General features: G+C 40.7%; 1 protein-coding gene across 3 annotated transcripts in view; it reads right to left on the reverse strand.

Annotated features, from left to right (window-relative positions):
- LOC137298545 (kalirin-like) overlaps positions 1–26,312 on the reverse strand; it is a 282,884-nt gene that overhangs the window by 87,893 nt on the left and 168,679 nt on the right. For all 3 annotated transcript variants that reach the window (XM_067830847.1, XM_067830846.1, XM_067830845.1), the window contains exons 39-40: positions 26,082–26,151; positions 25,104–25,239 (exon numbers count right to left, since the gene is read on the reverse strand). In XM_067830847.1, coding sequence (XP_067686948.1) covers positions 25,104–25,239; positions 26,082–26,151 — 206 coding nt within the window. The remainder of the gene's footprint in view (positions 1–25,103; positions 25,240–26,081; positions 26,152–26,312) is intronic.

Genomic DNA, 26,312 nt, shown 5'->3' on the forward strand with positions numbered 1-26,312 from the left:
TAATACAAAACTTCTGCAAAATAATGTATTGCCCTCTTTTGCTTGGACAATACAACGTTTCACACTTGTTTTGTAAAAGTGGCATGATACATTATTAACTAGGATGGAGACTAATTGGTTCTAATACCTTTAGTTACAGTTATGTTTTCACTACACAGCGTATATACTCAATGCACACTATGATGGGGACTGGATGGTCATGATACCTCAAGTTTGATGTGTTATCTTACACAGCGTATATACTCAATGAATGACAAGACTGAAACTAAATGGACCTGATACCTCCAGTTGTTTATGCATATATTACACAGTGTACACATTCATCGTATACTTGGATGGGAATGGGATGGTCCTAATACCTATACTTTACAAAATGTGCACATTACACAGCTTACATATTCTGAGTAGGTACTGAATGGACCTAGTACGTTCAGTATGAGGAGACATGGCACAGTGCCAGCCCAAAGGGGCAACAGATGAGGTGAGGTGTTCAGTGTCTGTACACACACTCAGAGGCCATCCTCACCATCGTACACAAGAAGACTAGTGCAATGCCACCACTACAGCCTTCACATATGTGGCCTTGTGTCAATATTTACCTCAAGTACATACATGTAGAGAGTGCAGGAGGCTACACCTGACACTTCACCCTCTCCATAAATATTTCAGCAAACTCCACATATAGCATTGTTAGAGTACAATGTTACCCTGAGGGATTCCATTACATACAATAACAAAACCAGTCTGAGCACAGCCCCCAATGCAGATAGACTTGGAATGGGGAGGGATGTTGAAGGAACAGACAAAAAGACCATGCTAAGGGGTTGCCTTTACAAATAATACAATCATTTCATCACTGTCTGCTCAATAGTTGCATGCTGATAATTTCTTACGTCTTGAGATAATAGTTAGACAACACTTGTTCTGTTTGAGACCACACCCATGTTTTCTTGGCAACCATTACCATTATGGCTTGTAAGTTCTGATGACTTGCCAACTACACAGTCTATTTGCTGCTCGCTTCCACTAGCTTACTGCTACCAACTCCAATGTCATTATGCTATGTGTGTGCATGTGTATGTGAGTCTGTAAGTGAGGAGAAACTATTTATGGTTGTTAATGGGTGAGAGTAAGCACAAAACAATTGCAACAGTTTTTTTTTGTTGTTTATCTCAGATAGAAACACTGATTCTCAGGCAGAAGACACAGCCAGACTGGAATTGACTCAGAAGAGACTGGACTGAGAGCATATGTGTAAGATGCTAGTACCAACAGAGTACTCACTGCTTTCAGTATACTCACTACCTTCAGTATACTCACTACCTTCAGAATAATCACTACCTTCAGTATTATCACTACCTTTAGAATAGTCACTACCTTCAGAATAATCACTATCTTCAGTATAATCAATCTCTTCAGTATAGTCACAACCTTAAAAATAATAACTACCTTTAGTACAGTCACTACCTTCAGAAAAATCACTACCTTTAGTAAAATCACTACCTTCAGTATAATCATTACCCTCAGTATACTCACTACATATAGTAAATGTACTACCTTCAAAATAGTTACTACCTTCAGCATGCTATGTTGTGAGGGCTGATGTGATGCGAAGGGACTGTCAGTATACTCACCACCTTCAATTACTCACTAAATTCAGTATACTCACTACCTTGAGGGGGCAGTGTGGGGTAATGATATGGGGAAGATAGGAAACTGCCTCTCGATGGTTTCTTTAATGTTTTCATTAAGGAAACCACCAAATTGTTTAGGTGTATTTTGAGTCAGTGGGATACCAACAAGACCTCCAACACCCTGAATCAAAGTACAGTCGAACCCCGTTTATCCGGATGTTTTGGTTTCACTCGAAAATCATCCGGACAGCGAGATGTCCGGTTAACTGGATCAAACAAGCAAAATGTGAAAATTAAGTGAAAACAAAAAATTTTCAATGTTTATATCAATAAATCAACAAACAATAGTAATAACAGTGAATCATCATAACATATAAGTGTATATGGAAGGCGGAACGCAGGTTACCATTTGTCAGGTTGTCTCAGACGTAATCATGTAGCGTGTGGAGCTTCAGATGGTAAGATAAAAATTACATTTTTGTCTTATATTGTCGAAAACCCTGAACACTGGGATATGACATTGCGTCGAACTTATGCTGTCTGCAGATAGTAAACTTCTGGACAGGATCATATGACTTAAGATTATGTGGGAGGCAGGGGTCAATTTATAAGTGTTATATACAGTACAATTACAGTGTAGTTTACCTTAATCCTCCTTAACATGTGTTTTCGTTACTGATGAGATGTTCTCACATGCGCCAAATCCTAATGAGTTACTCGCGTCACTACTGTTTTGAAGGCTAATTAGTCAGTTCACACCAAATGCCGTCTGATAGATTAAGAATGAAATCACAGTCGTGTGGTAAACGGTATTGACGTGACACATACACATGCACGTTGCACACATCTCTCCGTCCGGGTAACTGGATCATTTTTCAATGGAAATCTATGGGAATGGTTTGAAAATTCACCGTCCAGGTCCATAAGCGTGGGGTCCGGTTAAGCGAGTACAATTAATAAACGTAAATTTCGTTTCACATAAAAATCGTCCGGAAGGCAGGATTTCCGGATATGTGGGGTCCAAGTAAACAGGGTTCGACTGTACACTGTCTCCCAGACTGACACTAAAGATTAAGAGAGAATTCCACCTCAATTAAGAATTGTTCTGGTCTCCTTTTGGAATATATTCACATAAGATCACTTCATTCCTGGGAGTAAATGTCACTCAAAGTGTCAACCCCATTTGTCAAGATATGCACACAAAAGGAAAAGAGAGAGTGTGACTCTCTTTCACCTCATGGCAAAGATGTCTCATAACGTACCATATGTTCAGATCTGTGAGAAACATATTGAAACCTGACCTTCAAAACAATGGATGACATTTCTTTGATAGGCTTTTTACAAGTTGTATAGATGGAAAAGCAAGTTCTATGCATAGTCAACTTCTTTAATTTTGCAATGGATGCAGCGTTTCGGTGTAGGTCCTAACACCGTTATCACTTGCTTGACAACGGTGTTAGTGCCTGGACCAAAACGTTGCATCCATTGCAATAAAGAAGTTGACTATCCATAAAACTTGGCTTTCCTTCAATGGATGACATTATGCTGCCCTCCGTACCAGAGTCAAGAATACATGGTGTGGTACACAATCTGTACCATCCAGTAACAACACTCAATTCAAAGTAAAATACGATTTATGTCCTCATTAAAGATTTAGAATTCAGAATTAAATTTAAAAAATCAGTATATTGATAAAATATTTTCATGAAACTGTATTGGACTCACAAATGATATTTATGATCAAACACCATCTGACAACACAGTTTCTGAGGGATGCTGTACACATGAAATATACGCCCTACAAAGCAATGTGCTTACTTCCAACATCATAACAAACTTTATAACAAACATCATGTAGCATCATTGAAACTGCAAAGGTGAATGATAACAGTTATCATTCCTGAGATTAATAAGAAATTGCCAGTGTACTGGGATTATCTACATATAGTTTGTGATGACAAGTGTGTTTCCTGCACCCATATACCAGCAACATCAGGGTTAAGCCCTCAACCTCCTAATGGGCTGAACTGGAATAGTCACAATCAGGTCTAACTGTCCATCAGACCATCAACAGATTCAAGAATATTTGGTAGACAGTCATTAATTCAATTGCTGGCCCAAGCCTTTTGTCAGTTGACCTGTCCTTTACCCCTGCCTTGGAGCTGATGATCTATAAGCTGATAACTTCCTCTTCTATATTTCAGGCTGGTACAGAGTGTAGTATATACAGAAACAACTGGTATGACACCTACAGCTATATCACAACTGGTATGGCATCTACACCTATATCACAACTGGTATGACATCTACACTTATATCATAACTGGTATGGCATCTACACTTATATCACAGCTAGTAGGACAACTACACCTATATCACAACTGGTATGGCATCTACACCTATATCACAACTGGTATGACACCTACAGCTATATCACAACTGGTATGGCATCTACACTTATATCACAGCTAGTAGGACAACTACACCTATATCACAACTGGTATGACATCTATACCTATATCACAGCTAGTAGGACAACTACACCTATATCACAACTGGTATGACATCTACACCTATATCACAGCTAGTAGGACAACTACACCTATATCACAACTGGTATGACATCTACACCTATATCACAGCTGGTAGGACATCTACAATTATATCACAGCTAGTAGGACAACTACACCTATATCACAACTGGTATGACATCTACACCTATATCACAGCTGGTAGGATAACTACACCTATATCACAACTGGTAGGACATCTACACTTATATCACAGCTGGTAGGACATCTACATCTATATCACAACTGGTAGGACATCTACACCTATATCACAGCTGGTAGGATAACTACACCTATATCACAACTGGTATGACATCTACACCTATATCACAGCTGGTAGGATAACTACACCTATATCACAACTGGTATGACATCTACACCTATATCACAGCTGGTAGGACATCTACACTTACATCACAGCTAGTAGGACAACTACATCTATATCACAACTGGTATGACAACTACATCTATATCACAGCTGGTATGACATCTACACTTATATCACAACTGGTAGGACATCTACAATTATATCACAGCTGGTATGACATCTACACTTATATCACAACTGGTAGGACATCTACACTTAGGAGGACACCTACACCTATACCTACCTACAACTATTTTTCAAATTCTGTGACATCTACACCTTTATCAGAGCTGGTATGAGTAAGTTTAGTTTTACACCACACTCAGCAATATTCCACACTGTGTAATGAGGGCTGATTGTTTGCATACAATCGAGTCTATCCAAGACAATCCACTGATCAGCAGCATAAGCATCAATATGCGCAATCGGGAACTGATGACATGTGTCAACCAAGTCACCGAGTTTGACCACCCAATCCTGTTAATCGCCTCCCATGACAAGCATAGTCACCTTTGGTGGCAAGCATGGGTTGCTGAAGACCTATTGTTCTCTGGATCTTTACAGGTCCAGGGGTATAGATGTACATAGTGGCATAAAGAGGTACACAGAGAGATACACATTGGTATGTAGATGTACACAGTGGTATACAGATAAAAACAGATGTGTATATAGACATACAAATGTACACAGTGGTATACAGAGATATGCAGATATACATAGAGGTACACAGTGGTATACAGATGTACACAAATGTTCAGAATGGTATACAGATGTACACAGTAGTATGCAGATGCACACAGTAGTATGCAGATGTACACAGTAGTATGCAGATGTACACAGTAGTATGCAGATGCACACAGTAGTATGCAGATGCACACAGTAGTATGCAGATGCACACAGTAGTATACAGATGCACACAGTAGTATGCAGATGTACACAAATGTTCAGAATGGTATACAGATGTACACAGTAGTATGCAGATGTACACAGTAGTATACAGATGCACACAGTAGTATGCAGATGCACACAGTAGTATACAGATGCACACAGTAGTATGCAGATGTATACAGGAGTAGTATACAGATGCACACAGTAGTATGCAGATGTACACAGTAGTATGCAGATGCACACAGTAGTATGCAGATGCACACAGTAGTATGCAGATGCACACAGTAGTATACAGATGCACACAGTAGTATACAGATGTACACAGCAGTATACAGATGTACCTAGCAGTGGTGTAACGATTAATCAATAGTATTGATGTTTTCCTCATTAACTACACGACACAAATACATCAATACAAAACACCTGTAGGCAGTATATCAGGAAATTTATATTTGCGAGGTTTATGATGCAATGATGTATTGCCACAAGGGATGATATATACAACTTAAATACTACTTAAAGTTGTGGGATTACTGCATGAGGAAAAGGCAGGAAGTCACTCTGAAAGTCTTATGAATTTGTACAAATTGAAACATAAGAATTTGTTTGTGTCTGTTGTTTTTGTTACATGAACAACTGAACTGAGCTAGTGTATAAGCGACAAAATGTGAGCATTTTCAAACTCTGTGAACTGTAGAATACTAATGTCTTCAAGTAACTGAAATATGTTGTAGTTGTTTGACATTCATTAACAACTATGACTGATGTCAGGACTTTGTTATGAAAGAGGACAAAGAAAAGATAAAATTTAGAATGCATACTTAGGAGTCTTTATCAGTGAATCTGAAGTCTGGTATAAATTACATTGAATTGTTTGTGAAAGCATTTGTGCAGAAACACAACTTCCCAAGGGAAACTTCAGTTTCAAATTTATATATATAAATATCGTATTGGGATACGTATTGTATTGCCACCATTGTATTATGATCTGGCATGTTCCTTGCCAATATTTCCAGGATGTATAGACTTTCCTCATTAAACTGGTATAGCGTTCCGACACTTAGGCCACAATACATATCTATCAGATGTACACAGATGTATACAGAGGTACACAGATGCTAACAGAGGTACACAGTGATACAGTGAGGAACAATGAGGTGTACTGAGGCACACAGTTGTATGCAGATAGATATAAGGTTCAGAGGCATACAAATATGTTCAGGGATGGACATGTTGAAATTAATGACCTGAAATCCACCTCCAGTCCTGTGACCTACTGACAGCATCTGCCAGACTGCTATTACGTCCACCTTTACTGTCAACATCAGCATTCCAGAAATGCTGGAGATACATTGCCAGGTTTCCACCATTCATAAGGCACACCAACTTAAGACCATCATTCTAGTGCTACCTATCTATGGTACTGCTGTTTGTCGCTGCATACGTGACAAATGGGACATTTAAAACCAGTTGCCAAGTAGGTGACAAAGGATAATGACAACAAAGAAAACAGAATCTAGTTGCCTGATCTTAGTCCATCTGAGAGCAATTAAACCAACCAGTTCCACAATACACATATTAATCCTGCGACACAGGTGATACATGAGAAGATCAAACAACAGCTGATATCATGTGACCACACAACATGAAGATTATAGAGCTAGCATGGACAATACAACAGCAGGTAGGTTTGTGAACAATCATATCACCATGGCACAACTGGTAATAATGAATGTCAATGCGATGCTGTAAATGTAGGGAGATAGGTAAATATCTAAAGGTTAAGGTATTTACCAGACATCTGTTTTCACACATGGCAAAAACATTAGGTAATGAACATAAACAAGTTTGTCTCCAACTAAAAATAACTCAATACTAAACCAACTTCTCTCTCTTTCAATATAAGGAGATGGAAATGGAAAAACAAAGGCAGTATATACCTCCTGATCATCTGAGCTGTTGGTTGCTGCAGCATTAGTGGAATGTACATCTCCCATATTGACACAGCAGTAGCAGAATCACAAATTCCCGTATCCTGGGTAACTGACTACTTTATAGACGAAGCATCCTCTCTTTGCAGGAGCCCATGAACTGACAGCTGAGGGCTGAGGCTGAGTGAGCAGAGATGAGATACACTGTGTCATGAGGGCTGATACCCTACACCATCATGGGAGGAGGACTGTACACATCCCACCACTGCCACCACTTGTCGGCAGCGGCAGCAGACCTCTACAGCGGTATAATTATCTCGCCTATAATTTATCCTGCTCCAGACCTGCTCCTTCTCCTTGTTGAGTTACGGGGGCAAATACCTCTGGCGTAACTCTACATGTAAACAAAGCTTTGCAGTGTGTGCTGGACAGGCTTGAGGAAACAGCTTTCCTCTCCACAGGGATTATTGTCTAAATTCTCATCAAATTATCTGACAATGTCTGCTAGACTCTTGTTGTCCACATCTGTATCCAAGAAATTGTGTTAGTTACTGGAGCAGTAAGAGTCTGGGTTGTCCTCTGTTGTCCTGCATTGATTCCGCTTGAGAGCTGTGTGATGACAGGTTGTTAGAAATGGTCTGCGCTGCTCTCTTTCACTGGTATGACACTCCGTATCAAACAGCAAAAGTGAATGATTTTTACTGACAAGTTTCTGTTTGATCCTGTTCCAGATCAAATGAAAAAAATAGTTCAGAATATACAATGCCACTCAGATGTATGGACATTATGTTAACAAGAATGTCAAAAAATATATCACCACTTGAAGAATGTGCAAACTATCACAGATAATGCCAACCAAATAATCAATGTTGTCTTCATTAAGAGATCACCAAACAGTCATGAGGGTTGGTTTCGAGTCTGATCCACCCATCCCAATGTGTTTGGAACATCCAGCCTGTTAACCACTTGTAGGAACTGTGAGTAATTACTATCCAGTCTGTTGCCTCATGTCACCCTCCAACATCCCCATCTGGGATCCACGCTGTATCAAACTTGTGGCTAGGGCTGTGCTGGCAGGTCAAGCCTGGACATAGTGACTTGCTGCTTATGTCTGTCTTCACGGTAGTCCTGATACCACTCACTGTATCTTGAAGAAAACCAGTCTCTTATGCACCATGTCTTCCTGTAGCTGTCAGTCCTCCCATATGTCTGCTGTGTCAATGAGGACTGATGTTGTGGTGAAGGAGGATGATATGGCAACAACAGCAGCCGGTGATGGAGGGAGACAGCAGTGGCAGTATGGCAGTGCACACACAGGGTACATTAGACTGTGACACTCTCTCAATTTCCCAGCTGGCTGCTGTAGTCTGCCTGGCCTGCCCCTCCAACAGGCTCAGCTATAAATATCCACCTTAACTCCTCCAAGAATATTCTGCCTGATACAAAGTGTTGCTGCAGCAGAGGGAGGGATTATTTTCCTGTATTTCCTTAATTTCTTGCCCAAGAATTCTCCCTTAGCCTCTTTCTGGAAAACCTTTCAGGATGTATTTGTGTTATATGCACTCAAGGTACTGTCTTTACGGAAGAGTCAAGTCGGTGTTAGAATAATCAATCAATACTTTTTCCTAGCAAGTTAATGGCTTCACATTAAAGCATATGTCTGTCACCTGATTTTGCTGCTTGACAGAGATTCCATCTGAGCTCCTCTCCCCACTAGTCTGTCCCCAAATACAACATAATGTAATGTATAACAAAATATGCACATAAATTTCAAACATGAGGACTGACACTGAGACAGATTGAAAAGACACACAATCCTTGAAAATCCTTGAAGCAGATTGATACTGTAGCCCAGCACCAAAATAAAATATTTTTAATGTTGTTGTTTCTCCTTCATTTATGTAGAAACAGCTTAACACATTAACACTGCAAATCAATGGAATCAATGATTGTCTCATCTCTGGCCTTTTATATCAAACCATATGAAAACATTTGAAAACACTCCCTGGACAAATCTATTGTGGTTGCAAGCATATGAAAGGATGCATGTCCTTTCAAACATGTCCTTTGAAATTTCAAGCAGTTACACTGAACAGCATATGTCTTGAAGAATTCCTGTATGTAACATGCTTGTATGCATAATATTTGTAACCTGGCTCACCATCAATATTGTTCCTCATGAATATCCTACTGCTTACATACATTGTCTTTGTTACTTACTTCACCATCAATATCACCACCCCTCAAGATCATCCTACTGCTTGCAGACATAGTCTTTGTTACTTACTTCACCATCAATATCACTACCCCTCAAGATCATCCTACTGCTTGCAGACATAGTCTTTGTTACTTACTTCACCATCAATATCACTACCCCTCAAGATCATCCTACTGCTTGCAGACATAGTCTTTGTTACTTACTTCACCATCAATATCACTACCCCTCAAGATCATCCTACTGCTTGCAGACATAGTCTTTGTTACTTACTTCACCATCAATATCACTACCCCTCAAGATCATCCTACTGCTTGCATACATTGTCTTTGTAACTTACTTCACCATCAATATCACTACCCCTCAAGATCATCCTACTGCTTGCATACATTGTCTTTGTAACTTACTTCACCATCAATATCACTACCCCTCAAGATCATCCTACTGCTTGCATACATTGTCTTTGTAACTTACTTCACCATCAATATCACTACCCCTCAAGATCATCCTACTGCTTGCATACATTGTCTTTGTAACTTACTTCACCATCAATATCACTACCCCTCAAGATCATCCTACTGCTTGCATACATTGTCTTTGTAACTTACTTCACCATCAATATCACTACCCCTCAAGATCATCCTACTGCTTGCATACATTGTCTTTGTAACTTACTTCACCATCAATATCACCTGATAATCCCTCATGAACATCATATTGCTTGTATAGTCTTTGTTACTTCACCATCAAAATCACCACCCCTCATGAACATCCTACTGGTTGCATACAGTCTTTGTTACTTATGTCACCATCAGTATCACCACCCCTCAGGAACATCCTATTGCTTGTATACATAGTCTTTGTTACTTACTTCACCATCAATATCATCATCCCTCATGAACATCCCATTGCTTGTATACACTGAGTCTATATTACTTACTTCACCATCAATATCACCCATCATGAACATCCTACTCCTTGTATAAATAGAGTCTTTGTTACTTACTTCACCATCAATATCATCATCCCTCATGAATATCATAGAAGGATATACACTAAGTCAGGACAGGTACAAAGACAGATAATCAGTCAGGCTAGGACATTATATAACTATAAGTCACACCAGTCCATTTAAGGTTTTATGTCTGTGGTAATTAACCCAGGAACCAATGTCAACCTGTACAAGACAAAGGATGACTCTGTATTAGGTGAAGTGAAGACCTTCAATGAACATGTGAAAAAGGGAAGAAAAATGCGGGTACAGAAGAATCAGGAAGAATTAACAAGCAACTATAAATATTTTCTCATTTGCAATACTTGGAGAATACTATAGTCTCACCCCCGAGGACTTGGTGACATCATAGGGGCGAGCACTCTCTGGGAAGTCATCAGACTCACCAACCATACAGGAACACAACTTGGCAATGGACATCTTATGTCGTGTCTTCTTTCTCCGTTTACCCAACATCACGCCAAATTGAATTTGTTTCCACGACTTTGATGACGTGGGGAAAACCCCTGGCATGCTGGGGATGTAGCCACAAACCCAGATGTCAGTTGGACCTCCGAGACCTACTTATCCATATGTGTCTGTATAAAGTTATTTAAATGGTTACGTGGAGTAAGCATGAGGTTATCTCCACCTGGTGGGCAGACACTGACAGTCCTCTACAGTAATCACTGCATCAGTTCTGCTCTCTCACAAATTCATCTCCTACATAATAAACAAGATAATATTTCGCTCTTCATACAGAACATATCCTTCCCGAACCACTGCCCTGCTTTCAGTATGCACATCATACTCCTGGTTTTGGTGATATTGAGGCAGGGAGAGCAGTTGGTACATCTACTACTGAAGCAGGTGCTTGTCCTGTCAGTAACACACTTGGAAGATTCTTCTCCACATGACTATGAAAATATCCACTTCCAAATCTTGATAGTCCAAACCAGTGGTAATTTCTTGTTGTCAAAGCAACAGATGTTTCCACCAATGCTACCTGTGACAAATAATATATATTAGTGTTTCAAAGACAATAAAAGATGTAGATTTTATATAAATATTAATACAATTATGCTGGCATCTGAATAAGCCATGTGTCAGTCACATATTATACTCATAGAAACAAATAAGGGAACAAACGCAGGCCTACCAAAGAAACCTTTCCCACTGTTCAGAAACATACAGAAGTCCATTGTTCATCATGGAAATAGCAACATACACATATTACCTTGCTACTGAACTGTGAATCACCTCATGTACAGAAAGTATTGAATATGTTGAAAGAATTACTGTCAGCCATTTCACAAAAAAGTAGACACAAGTATGTTGATGATAAATGCCAAATAACAAAATACTTCACAAAAGGGATGTACCTTTTGTTCAAACAGGATGATGACAACATGTAGTTCAAACTTCCTCTTCCATGAGCTCATGTGCAAAATTGAAGTTGAAGGTTTTCATTTTTTCATCCCATTTTAGTGATTTAAAACTGCCATTTTCACTGTTTCAGTAGCAAGCTATTATGTTGCACTTTCCATGATAAATGTGAGCTTTTTCTGTTTTTCAGCACAGTGGGAATGTTGTCTTTGGTAGGTTTGACATTAAAGTACAAGTGTTCTTTTATTTAGTTACAGAATTTCACTCACACTATGCAACATATATCTTGTGAGGAAAGCTGCAAAAGAATAAAGGAACACTTGTGCATTTATGTGTTTTCTTATTTGTTTCCATGAGTATATTAATCTGAGTTGGAACACTAAATGAAGAGTGTTCTCTTCATCAGAAAAATGCATAACTTCTCAGTTATAATTAGCTCACATGTACAGGGTTCATCCTTACATACAATTTCAACTGACATAATAAGATACAAAATAATGTGACAATATGCACTTGAAATGTTCCTCTTAGTGCATTTTACACAATGTACTGGAAACTCCACACAGGCAAGGTACCTATTTCAGCCTTTACAACCTGCCTACAACACTGATTATAGTTACCTACCCTAACCCTGTACAGGGACAAGACAGATCCCAAGTATATGTCAAAATACACACTGATCCGAGAGATCCCAAGTATACATAAATATACACAGTGAACAGACAGATGCCAAGCATACGCCAATATGCATGGTAATCAGACAGATGCCAAGTGTATGTCAATATACGTGGTGATCAGACAGATGCCAAACATGTGCTAATATACATGGTGATCAGACAGATGCCAAGCATACGCCAATATACATGGTGATCAGACAGATGCCATGCATGTCCCAATATACATGGTGATCAGACAGATGCCAAGTGTATGTCAATATACATGGTGATCAGACAGATGCCAAGTATACATAAATATACACAGTGCTCAGAAAGATCCCAATTATCACAGAGATTGCAAGTATATGTAAATATACATGCTGATCAGAAAGATCCCAATTATCAGAGAGATCGCAAGTATATGTAAATATACATGCTGATCAGACAGATCCCAAACATATGTAAATAAACACGCTTATCAGAAAGATCCCAAGTGTGTGCCAATATACACAATTATCAAAGAGATCCCAAGCATATGTAAATATACATGCTGAACATCCAGTTGGGGTGGTGTTGCTAGGTGTCAGGTTCACATGGGCACATGTAAATGTGTGTATAAAGACACCATGGAGCCTTCATTATTTGATGTTGACATGTACACTATCCATAACACAGGCATATACTATCTATAAAAAGGTAACATTAACGCAAGATTTACACAATGAGTCTACTTCAACATGTGTTATATACCTTCTGGTTTAGATATCCATAACATGGCATCTGCTTGGTAGAGAGCACGGCACAATGTTGTCAAAGCAAAAGGGCTATGTTTGAAGCAGGGTGTGAGATGTAGCATGAAGTGACCCCTGGAGGTTGGTGGTAGGGGTGAAGCTACTGACTGGTATGGAGAACAGCTTTTGTGTCTTCAGAGTGACGGAACATAACCAGGCCAGAACAAAGCGACTGTGTCCTCCATCAAAAACACAGTTTAGTACACAGCCAGATACAAACTGCATCAGATCTTGGTGCTACTATCCACATCATTTGTCCCTCACAACCAGTAACTCTTCAGCAGGATCCACTGCTTGCTCAACATGATCAATTATTAGTTGCCATGGTGAGAAAAAATTGTGCCTAATTTGAGCAACCTGTGGCCAGTGAGCTGTCTGCAGCAGCCACAGAGTGCTCAGCCAGATCTCGATCACTCTGCGTTCCCTCGCTGGCCACAAATGTCCCAGCAAGCTGGTCCTATTGAAGCCATTCTTTCACACATCTCATTCCCAACTTGTGCTCAGACTTGAGATCAATAAAGCCTAACAACACAGACGAGCAGAGAAAAAAGCAGGGCAGAGTGACATTGTCTTCTTCCAAGACCCAGGCCAGCCTGGAGCCAATCAACTCAAGGCAACTTGTCCTGTGGCCACTGAACACAAGCTTCCAGGATCAATTCCACAATACAGTGATATAGTGTGCTCACCACAGTCCAGGCGATGACGTTGACAAGGAAAATGGGTCATAAAGGGAAGGACATCATGTGACATATGTGACACACTTGTCTGTTGATCATTACCTGCGACAACATGCACGGAAGTCCTTTGTCACAACTATCTCAACAATGAAAACATAACCTCCCATAAAACAGAGCTGGACAAATAACTGCTTCACGAGCACAGGACTGCATTGAGACTGCAGAAGTGTTGATGTCATAGATGAATTGCATTTTGCTGGATAGTTGCCTTACTCCATCCATATTACCATTTTAATGAAGATACACAGTGGGGGAATCAATACACTGGTTACATCTGTTCACCATAAACTTGTACGCTGGGTCATGTGGCAGATGCACATTGAGCAGATCATACATACGTTGAGAACTGCTGTTAACTATGACTAGTCTAGGCCTAGGCTGCACACAAAAGAGTGAGGCAACTTGTTTGACACACAATCAATGTTACAATATCAGTTTAGTGAATATAAATTCCCAATGCAGGTGGAAGGTGACATCAGTTGATGAGTGTCTGTCATTTATGTGCCTCAGCAACTAGACCAACTAAGTCACTTCACTGCTATCAATCATTAACACTGGTCTCTCAGCTCCTTTGGTAACTTAATCTTATGCCTGTAGATAGGGAACAGTGCAACATTGTATCTATGATCTTACATGAGAACCTGTGCAACACTGTAACTATGCTTGCACATGGGCACTACTGCAACAAAGTATCTTGTACATGGCACCAGCCCAACACAATATCTATACTTGTACAGGGCAGCGGGGCAACACAGTATATATGCTTGTACATGGGAAACATGACAAGTCACTGTAGTAAAAATTAACAGTTTCGCTGAAAATATTCACACATAAATAACAGAGTGGTGTCTGTATTGTCCACTTATGCCTAATCAAAGGATAGAATTACTATTCATCCATGGGCTGAGCATTCACTACTGCACCACTGAAACAGGAGATATGTAGGTATGAGTGTAGCAGTGTCATTGAGACAGGAAATATAGAAAGCAGGCATGAGTGTGGCAGTGTCACTCTGACAGGAGACAGAGAAATGTGTCAGTAGTGTCACTGTGACAGGAAATATAGAAAGCATGCATGAGTGTAGCAGTGTCATTGAAACAGGAGATAAAGAAAGCAGGCATGAGTGTGACAGTGTCATTGAGACAGGAGATAAAGAAAGCAGGCATGAGTGTGACAGTGTCATTGAAACAGGAGATAAAGAAAGCAGGCATGAGTGTGACTGTCATTGAAACAGGAGATAAAGAAAGCAGGCATGAGTGTGACAGTGTCATTGAGACAGGAGATATAGAAAGCAGGCATGAGTGTGACAGTGTCATTGAGACAGGAGATATAGAAAGCAGGCATGAGTGTAGTAGTATCACTGAGACAAGAGATAAAGAAAGCAGGCAAGAGTGTAGCAATGTCACTGAGACAGGAGACAGAAAGTAGGCATGAGTGTATCAGCATCACTGAGAAAGGAAACATGGAAAGTAGGCATGAGTGTAACAGTGTCAGTGAGAAAGTCTTCAAGACATGGAGAATAGGCATGAGTGTATCAGTGTCACTGAGACAGGAGACATGGAAAATGGAAAATGTAGCAGCAATAGGCACTGAAAGTAACAATAGTTGGGTTGAAACTCCAAGACATCTGAGGAGGCTTATATGCTTGATACCGTTGGTTAGTTGCCATCCCCTTGCTGAGGAGTGAGTATAGTTCTAATTAGCGTACCACAAACTGACCTGAGACAGATGAGGCAAAACCCTTATCACCATTCAACCTGGACTGACAGCTGTGTCCCAACAGGTATCAGGTAGTTAACCAGTTGGTGTGCAGCCAAAATAGCCATGCTAGTAATGTTACAAAATATAGAGCCTTATGGCAGAAAGATTTCATTATGTGAAGCAAGGCAAACTTCACTTGTCCGATCACCTAAGCAGTTATAGGCAACCACAAACAACATCCTCACATGTCCAGTCACCTGTATGTACTTATAGGGGACCACAAACAACATCCTCACATGTCCAGTCACCTGTATGTACTTATAGGGGACCACAAACCACATCCTAACATGTAGTCACCAGGTGTCTAGCCAAGCGTGATCATATCAACATGTTTGGAGGTCTATTATGTCACACCCACTAATCCCTCCTGATTTGCTGTAAACAGGGATTATGTAACTGTTAAATTAACATGATCAAATCAGTGAGTCAGATCAGTGGCTTCATGTGTTTTACTGAACTGCATTGTTACTCACTGACAGGTAAGGAAATCCTGTCAGCGTGTGGAGCCAAGTGTGAGGTAGGTGGTCTCTTGATCAAGCTCTAATGCTGTTTATTGCTATGTTTCTGCAGGAGCCAAATCTAAGGTTTAACTGTTATAGGAGATGTTGGCTGTGTGACATGATTCTTTAGTCAACTATTGCTTAAACCTCAACTGTTAAAAATATCTATGTGCAGCTCTTTACTATTTGAGACTGCAACATCCATGCCTATACTCCATATCTCAATGAAACTCCAATATTTATGACTGTAACTTCCTGTCTCCTGTCTCAGAAAGCTTGTGACATCCATGCCTATTCTCCATATCTCAATGAAACTCCAATATTTATGACTGTAACTTCCCGTCTCCTGTCTCAGAAAGCTTGTGACATCCATGCCTATTCTCCATATCTCAATGAAACTCCAATATTTATGACTGTAACTTCCTGTCTCAGAAAGCTTGTGACATCCATGCCTATTCTCCTTGTCTCTCGAAACCTCCTCATATGTAACTATCAAGACTACCTCTGTGAAAACACCACATGACTACCTCTGGTTGGTAATCAGAATACAAAATGAATAAGTCACCTGCCCCTGACTGGCCTTAAATCTTGCTCCAGACAATCACCTTGACCCACACAGTACAACAGACCTGTGCTCTGACTAATGATGCAGCATTTAAACATGGCAGTCTGACCATAATGATACAGCATTTAAACATGACAGTCTGACCAAAACGGTTCAGATGACCAACAGTCTTTAGTACTGCTGTAATGCCAGCAGTACTATACAGCAACATGTGTAGCAGCACTGTAACATATGATGTGCCAGCTGTACTGTACAGTATCATGTGCCAGCAGTGCTATACAGTATCACGTGCCAGCTGTACTGTACAGTATCATATGCCAGCTGTACAGTACAGTATCATGTGCAGCAGTACTGTATAGTATCATGTGCCAGCTGTACTGTACTGTATCATGTGTTAGCAGTACTGTACAGTATCACGTGTCAGCAGTACTATACAGTATCATCTGCCAGCAGTACTGTACAGTATCATATGCCAGTGGCACTGTACAGTATCATGCATCAGCAGTACTGTACAGTATCATGTGCCAGTAGTAATCACTGTACTGTACAGTATCATGTGCCAGCGGTACTGTACAATGTCATGTGCCTGTGGTACTATACAGTATCATGTACCAGCAGTACTGTTCAGTATTATGTGCCAGTGGCACGGTACAATGTCATGTGCAGGATTACTGTACAGCATTACTGCCAGTGACACTGTATAGTATCACGTGTCAACAGTACTGTACAGTATCAAGTGCCAGTGGTACTTTACAGTATCATGTGGAAGCAGCACTGTACAGTATCATTACCAGTGGTACTGTACAGTACCATGTGACCATGCTACTGTATCAGTGGCACTGTACAGTATCATGTGCTAGTGGAACTGTACAGTATCATGTGACCATGCTATTGTGCCAGTAGTACTGTACAGTATGATGTGCTAGTGGTACTGTACAGTATCATGTGCCAGCAGTATTGTACAGTATTATGTGCTAGTGGTACGGTAGCATATGGTGTGCCATATAAGCAAACACCATAATCACAGACCCTCCTTTACCCATAAACCATTTGACAAAGCCAACAATATTACCCGACACATATACTGACACAAAACTAACTTCACTCCTCACAATTTCCATCCTTGACAACAGTACACACCCCAGCAGTGATCAATTCACAATGACATATACCTTACTATTTTATTACTAGCAGTACTCAACAATAATTCTTGAAGACAGTACTTCGGAATTTCTGAATTTGCCATAAAACAGAACCTCAGTGTTACTGAAAGTGTGCAAACGTATATCCTTGAACACAGAACCTCAGTATTGTTCAATATTAAAAATAGTTGTCTATCCCTGATGACAGTACTGTGTATTGAATAAATTGCAGCAATACATGTATAGGCATGTTTACACATGTATTTTATATGTTACATGTCAAGGTCTTATCTGACTGCAGACAACTGTTAGAGTGAATGAAGAAGCGTGGGAGTACCTACCTTCACATCTGGGGTTGTGGAGCCTATGGTCAGCAATGTGAGTCCTCGCAGGCCCCACACACACTGGTGTGATGTAACACAACCAGCAGTGTTGTCATCACCTGTCAATGTGGGACAACAGGAGCTGTCACCACCAGGACGTGCGGATCACTCACCACAGAATGGCAACTCTCTGTCACAACAGGCAAAGGTCACACATCCGACCTCAGTACTCAATACATGAAATAATCATGTATACTTGAACATCTTCGGTCACTGAGAACTTGGCAAGAAACCGTGGATTTAAATTTAAATGACACTGAACTGTTTGAATGCACTCAGTTGTACTTTCCAACAATGAGCATCTGTTGAACTTGTTACTGGTTTCACTATCAATAGTTTCCAACCATTCATACAGGGAAAAGTTCACAATGCAGGCAGAGGGGAGGCCATGCTGCCTCTCAGTTAAAAAGGTTCCCTAAATAAACATCAGCATGTGTAAATCACTAAGAACATTTGTAAGCACAGCTACAAATTATTATGTGGGAAGGTATTGAATCATACACTGCTGCTCAGTAGGCTTTCCGGTTAGATAAGAAATCAATCACATGTGCTTGCTGCTTGTGAGTGTGGGTGAGACTGGTGTTAGTGTTGGTTCGGCAGGAGAAGTTTTAGTGCTGATGGGTGGTGGGAGTGTGACAGGTGTCAATGTCTCGGGTGTCAGTGTGTGGTGGGATGGGACAGGTGTCAGTGTGTGGTGGGATGGGAAAGGGATCAGTGTGTGGTGGGGGTGGGACAGGTGTCAGTGTCTGGTGGGGTGGGGTAGGTGGGGTAGGTGTCAGCGTGTGGTGGGATGGGACAGGTGTCAGTGTGTGGTGGGGTATGACAGGTGGGGTGGGACAGGCATCGGCATCTGCAAGGTGAGTGTGGTGAGATGGGACAGGGATCAGTGTGTGGTGGGGCACGTTTTAATGTCTGGTGGGGTGGGGTAGGTGTCAATGTGTGGTGGGATGGGACAGGTGTCAGTGTGTGGTGAGATGGGACAGGTGTCAGTGTCTGGTAGGGTGGGAAAGGGATCAGTGTATGGTGGGGTGGGGTAGGTGTCAGTGTGTGGTGGGATGGGACAGCCATCAGTGTATGGTGTGATGGAATAGGTGTCACAGTGTGGTGGAATGAAATATGTGTCAGTGTGTGGTGGGATGGGACAAATATTGGTGTGTGGTGGGGCAGTTTGCAGTGTGTGGTGGGGTGAGACAGGTATCAGTGTATGGGTGGAATGGGACAGGTGTAAGTGGATGGTGGGATGGGATAGGTGTCAGTGTGTGGAGGATTTAACAGGTGTCAGTGTGTGGTGGCATGGGACAGGTGTCAGTGTGTGGTGAATTGAATAGGTGTCAGTGTGTGGTGGATTGAATAGGTGTCAGTGTGTGGTGAATTGAATAGGTGTCACTGAGTTGAAGTGGATGCAGCAGCCCCGTCAATGTTAAAATTTTACAAAATTGAAACAACAGTTATCAGTAAAGCCAGTGGTGCTTTCACTGGCACAGTTAGTGGTAAAGCCAGCAGTACAGTCAGTGGTAGAGTTGGTGTCAGAGATAGTGTTTCTTTCAGTGGTACAGTTGATGACAGACATAGGCAGTGGCGGCGCTTAAGACAGTGGTACAGTCAGTCATACAGTCGGTGGTACAATGACAGTTAAAGTATTCTGCTGGAGTCAGGGTACAGTCACAGTTTAAGTCAGGGTACAGTCTGTGGTAGAGTTGGTGTTAAAGTCAAGGTACAGTCTGTGGTAGAGTCGGTGTTAAAGTCAAGGTACAGTCTGTGGTACAGTCACTGTTAAAGTCAAGGTACAGTCTGTGGTACAGTCACTGTTAAAGTCAAGGTACAGTCTGTGGTACAGTCACTGTTAAAGTCAAGGTACAGTCTGTGGTACAGTCATTATTAAAGTCAGGGTACAGTGAGTGTAAAAGTAAGGATACAGTCAGTGTTAAAGTTTGGGTACAGTCAATGGTAAAGTAAGAAATAAAGACAGGGCTACAGTCAGTCAGTAGTCTACTTCAGAACGATATCATGATCACTTCTGGCATAACAGCTTCACATTTTCTGTAACATCAATCTGCAGCAGCTGATATCAATATTAGATTACCATGTCTCAAAATCCACCTCAATCCTTTGTTTGCACCACATGCTGCTTACACAGGATACTGATGCCTTATGTTTCAAATAATAGCATGTTATCTCTGTTATTGTTACAGTAGTTTCACAATTAGCATGTGGGCATATATTTACATATTTTTCATAAATAGCAAATCAGGAACAGAATGTAGGTACATACTTCTACAGTTTTGAAAGACAAGAAAAATTCCCTTAAGAAGGCAGAACAAATTTAGCCTGAAGCTGATAATTTGATGTTGGTGTGATCGATACAGGGTTATTTATCTGTCTACAGCCCAGCAGAAGCTCTGCTGTGATTGCTCACTCGCAAGCCAGACTCATCTGCACATGAATGGCCATAATATATCATGTTCACTGTGCAGAGATTTTATTGACCATACGTCCCTCAGTAAATAACAAGGGTTCAATAAATGTCTCCCCATGAGCTCCCTGCAGTGCCATGGCTGGCCAAATTAATTAGATAGGCGATTCGGATGTGTAGCAATAGCTGGTCCACCAGACATGGCACCCAGCCTCCCTCTGATGCCTTCATTGAGAAGCAAGGTCCACACACAAGAAATCCATAGTCCTGACAGTCACTGCCTACTGCCATGGCATTATGGGTAATTTTTGCTGCCACCCTCTCCTTGACCCTTGCAGGAAGTTGCCATGGAAACTGACATTTAAATGTTATCTGCAGAGTGAGTATTGATCGTGAATGTCTGTTTATCCATGTAAGGGGACATCCAGAGAAATTCATGAAACTATTTGTTTCTTCTAAGGGTGGCCAGGACAGCTAGACTACTGACCCCAAAACAGACCATCAACTCACAAGACCATTACAGCACAAGACCGTCACATCACCAGACCATCATATTACCAAACTCTAACATCACTAGACCTTTACAGCACAAGACCATCACATAACCAGACCATTACAGCACAAGAACCTCACATCACCAGACCATTACAGCACAATACCACCACATCACCAGACCATTTCAGCACAAGACTATCACATCACCAGACCATCATATTACCAGACTCTCACATCACCAGACCATTATAGCACACGACCCTCACTTCATCTGACCATTATAGCACAAGACCATCACATCACCAGACCATTACAGCACAAGACCCTCACATCACCAGACCATGACAACACAAGACTCTCACATCACAGGACCATTAGAGCACAAGATCATTACATCAATTTCACATCACAAGATCAAGCAAAGACCTGACCATTATGTTACCAGAGCATCTTGCACTAATGCAATTTTGTGGGTAGTGTGACACATCTTCATCATCATGGACTCATGTCAGTGTGTGGACAGTGTGACGTATCCACATCATCATGTACTCATGTCATTGTGTGGACAGAGTAACATATCTTCATCATCATATACTCATGTCATTGTGTGGACAGTGTGACGTATCTTCACCATCGTGTACCGGGTAGGGTGACAACTCAATCATCTTGCACTGATGCAATTTTGTGGACAGTGTGACATACCTTCATCATCATATACTCATGTCAGTGTGTGGACAGTGTGACGTATCTTCATCATCATGTATTCATGTCATTTTGAGGACAGAGTAACATATCTTCATCATCATGTACACATTTCACTGTGTGGGTAGTGTGACGTATCTTCATCATCATATACTCATGTCACTGTGTGGACAGTGTGACGTATCTTCATCATCATATACTCATGTCACTGTGTGGACAGTGTGACGTATCTTCATCATCATGTATTCATGTCACTGTGTGGACAGTGTGACGTATCCACATCATCATGTACTCATGTCAGTGTGTGGACAGAGTAACATATCTTCATCATCATGTACGCATGTCACTGTGTGGGTAGTGTGACGTATCTTCATCATCATATACTCATGTCATTGTGTGGACAATGTGACGTATCTTCACCATCGTGTACCGGGTAGGGTGACAACTCAATCATCTTGCACTGATGCAATTTTGTGGACAGTGTGACATACCTTCATCATCATATACTCATGTCATTGTGTGGACAGTGTGACGTATCTTCATCATCATATACTCATGTCAGTGTGTGGGTAGTGTGACGTATCTTCATCATCATATACTCATGTCATTGTGTGGACAGAGTAACATATCTTCATCATCATGTACGCATGTCACTGTGTGGGTAGTGTGACATATCTTCATCATCATGTACTCAGGTCAGTGTGTGAACAGAGTGACATATCTTCATCATCATGTACTCATGTCATTTTGAGGACAGTGTGACGTATCTTCATCATCATGTACTCATGTCATTGTGTGGACAGAGAGACATATCTTCTTCATCATGTACTCGTGTCATTTTGAGGAAAGTGTGACGTATCTTCATCATCATGTATTCATGTCATTGTGTGGACAGTATGACGTATCTTCATCATCATGTACTCAGGTCAGTGTGTGAACAGAGTGACATATCTTCATCATCATGTACTCATGTCATTTTGAGGACAGTGTGACGTATCTTCATCATCATGTACTCATGTCATTGTGTGGACAGAGAGACATATCTTCTTCATCATGTACTCGTGTCATTTTGAGGAAAGTGTGACGTATCTTCATCATCATGTACTCATGTCACTGTGTGGGTAGTGTGAGGTATCTTCATCATAATGTACCGGGGAGGGTGACATCTCAATCATCTTGCACTGATGCAATTTTGTGGGCAGTGTAACATATATTCATCATCATGTACTCATATTGTGTTGGTAGTGTGACATGTCTCAGTCATTTGACTATGATGTAATTTTGTGAGAAGTGTGACATATCTTCATCAATGTGTACTGCTCTGTGTCTGAGCCCTACCGACCAGCTAGTTACAAATGAGCTGTAATCTGCCTGTCTAATGACATGAATGAACTCCCTTGTCATCTGTGAGCCTTGACTGAATGACTCCAGCAACTGCCAACACTGTGATCAATAAATCCACCAGAAACGGATAAGGCTGTAAACAAGCTCCAGCTATTCCTCAGTTAGTGCATGTAACACATCATACATCAGTGATACCTCGATAAAACCTGTATCTGTGTGTGTTTTTTGTTTGTACATGTCTGACAACCCTTGTGTGTAAATTGATACACTTTATCTGCAAACATAGACAAAGCATCAAATCAAAACGGGCATGCATGTTCAGCAACTGAATGTACCTGCCAGCTGACAGCTCCATGAACAATCATTCTTTCTTCGCAAAAAGGAAATATATTATCACCCTACTACTATTGACCTGGCAACATCACAATGATTGAGGCAAAGGAGATTTTCTTCTTTACAATTATACAAGTTATGTCTCTATGATACTTCACAGAAACTACAAAAATCAATGAATTAACGAAACTTGGCCAACAACTTGCATGTTCACCAATTTAACACCTGCACAAATTCTGTGATTCCTGTTTTGCATTAAGCATTAACATTATCCACGTGGGAGCCTGATGACATCCATGTCCATGATGCAGACTCCGTCACAATGGGAACACCAGCCTAATGTTTGCACATGTAAAGGAAGTGAACATAAAATCTTACCTTTGACCTGTCGTACTGCATCTGAACACAGCTGGGGAAAATGCAGCTAAATGACATCATATAAGGCAAGAAATTTAGTGTTGAAAATATACTGCAGCAAACGTGTAAGATAAAAGTGAATGGAGAGAAAAAAGTTGGAAAATTTTCTGAAATAAATCATGAACATCTAAGAAGACATTATCACTAACCGCTTTCTGAAATAAATCATGAACATAAAAATGACACATCTGAGCAAAAATAGCAAACCAACATCATCAACACATGCAAAAGCACTTCATGTACAAATATACAACAACTATTATCTCAGTATACTGAGTTTGTTGTGTGCATCTGACCTAGGTGGACATTATGTAGGAATGATTACAGTTAGGACAAAATGTAGGTCAGATTACAGCTCTACAGACACTATGTAGGTCAGATTACAGCTCTACGGACACTATGTAGGTCAGATTACAGCTCTACAGACACTAAGTAGGTCAGATTACAGCTCTACAGACACTATGTAGGTCAGATTACAGCTAAGTTGACACTATGAAGGTTAGATTACTGCTCGACAGACCCTACGAAGGTCAATTTACTGAATGACAGATATCATGAAAGTCAGATTACTGATCGGTAGGCATCGTGAAGGTGATATTAATGGTCAGCAGAGACTAAAAAAGGTCAGATTACTGCTTGACAGAGACCATGAAGGTCAGATGACTACTTGATAGAAACTACAAAGGTCCCATCACTGCTCAGCAGGAAGATTACAGCTCAGCAGACAATATGAAGGTCAGATTACTACTTGACAGACACTACTAAGGTCAGATTAATGCTCGACAGACACTACTAAGGTCAGATTACTGCTCGACAGACAGTGTGATTGTGTGAGATGGGAAATTATGTTTGACTGTGGACAAAGTAAATAAGCAGGCCTGCCTTTGCTGCTCCGAGTGGGTTGAGCACTTTCCGTTCTCCCTTTGCTGCAGCCAGTCGCTGGGCTTCCAGGAGCGCCTGACCCTGTTTCTCAATCTTGCCATGACTCAACTTACGCACAGGATTTGTCAACCATTTCCTGAAAATATAACTTCAAGTGAGATGGGTTTCAAACTGTAGCCAGCAATGACACACTAAATTAAAGCTCTCAGAAAAGTTTGGTCACTGAGAGACATTTAAAGAATGTAAAACCATAACTTTACACATTTTACTAAACATAAGGCCACGTTATAGGCTGTTGGGGCCTTTTCTTGGCTACAACAAATTTAGGGTCTTTTCAGCGTAAAATGTCAATGTTTCGGGCCTTGAAATCAGTCACAATAGGGATAATTTTTACACATTTCTACCATCTATCATGAAAGCTTTATCCTTGACTTTCACAATCAGCATTTGGAACCCACTACGCAAGGTGATACATTCTCATATATCCTCAGCATTCTACAACCAATACATGCAGTACTGTACAGACTATGTCATACTTCTTTATACATCCCAGACACATGCAACAAAACCAATGCCTGAAATACTGTACAAGCAATGTGATATATCTTTATATATCCAAGACACATGCAACAGAACAATTGCATGTAATATTGAACACCCTATGTGATACATCTTAATCTAATCCAGACACATACGACACAAGTAATGCATGCAGGACTGTACACACTATGTGATATATCTTCATATATTCCATGCATGCAGCATACCAATGCATGCAATACTGTACAGACTACATGATACATCTTCATATATCTGAGACACTCGCAACACAACCGATGCATGCAGTACTGTACACCCTATGTGATACATCTTCATATATTCCAGACACATGCAACACAACTAATGCATGCAGTACTGTATAGGCTATGTGATACATCTTCATATATCATGCTTGCATACTTTACAGGACTGCCTTACCTGAAGCTGCTTCTTCTCTTTGTCACCGGTGAAGAAGCTGAAGCATTTAGGCCTGATGAGCCTTCTCCTTCTGAAAATATAACGTACTTACTAGACAGACAAATTTTTGTCATTTTCACCTGTGAAATGGTATTTTGGATGATGATCAGATGACCAACCGAAAAGGCCTTGTTTGTTAAAACTACCCATTTTAATGAATTAAGAAACAAATAAAAGCCAAAAACCATCCTA

This window comes from Haliotis asinina, chromosome 10 (genome assembly GCF_037392515.1).
Source record: "Haliotis asinina isolate JCU_RB_2024 chromosome 10, JCU_Hal_asi_v2, whole genome shotgun sequence".
Taxonomy (NCBI): Eukaryota; Metazoa; Mollusca; class Gastropoda; order Lepetellida; family Haliotidae; genus Haliotis; species Haliotis asinina.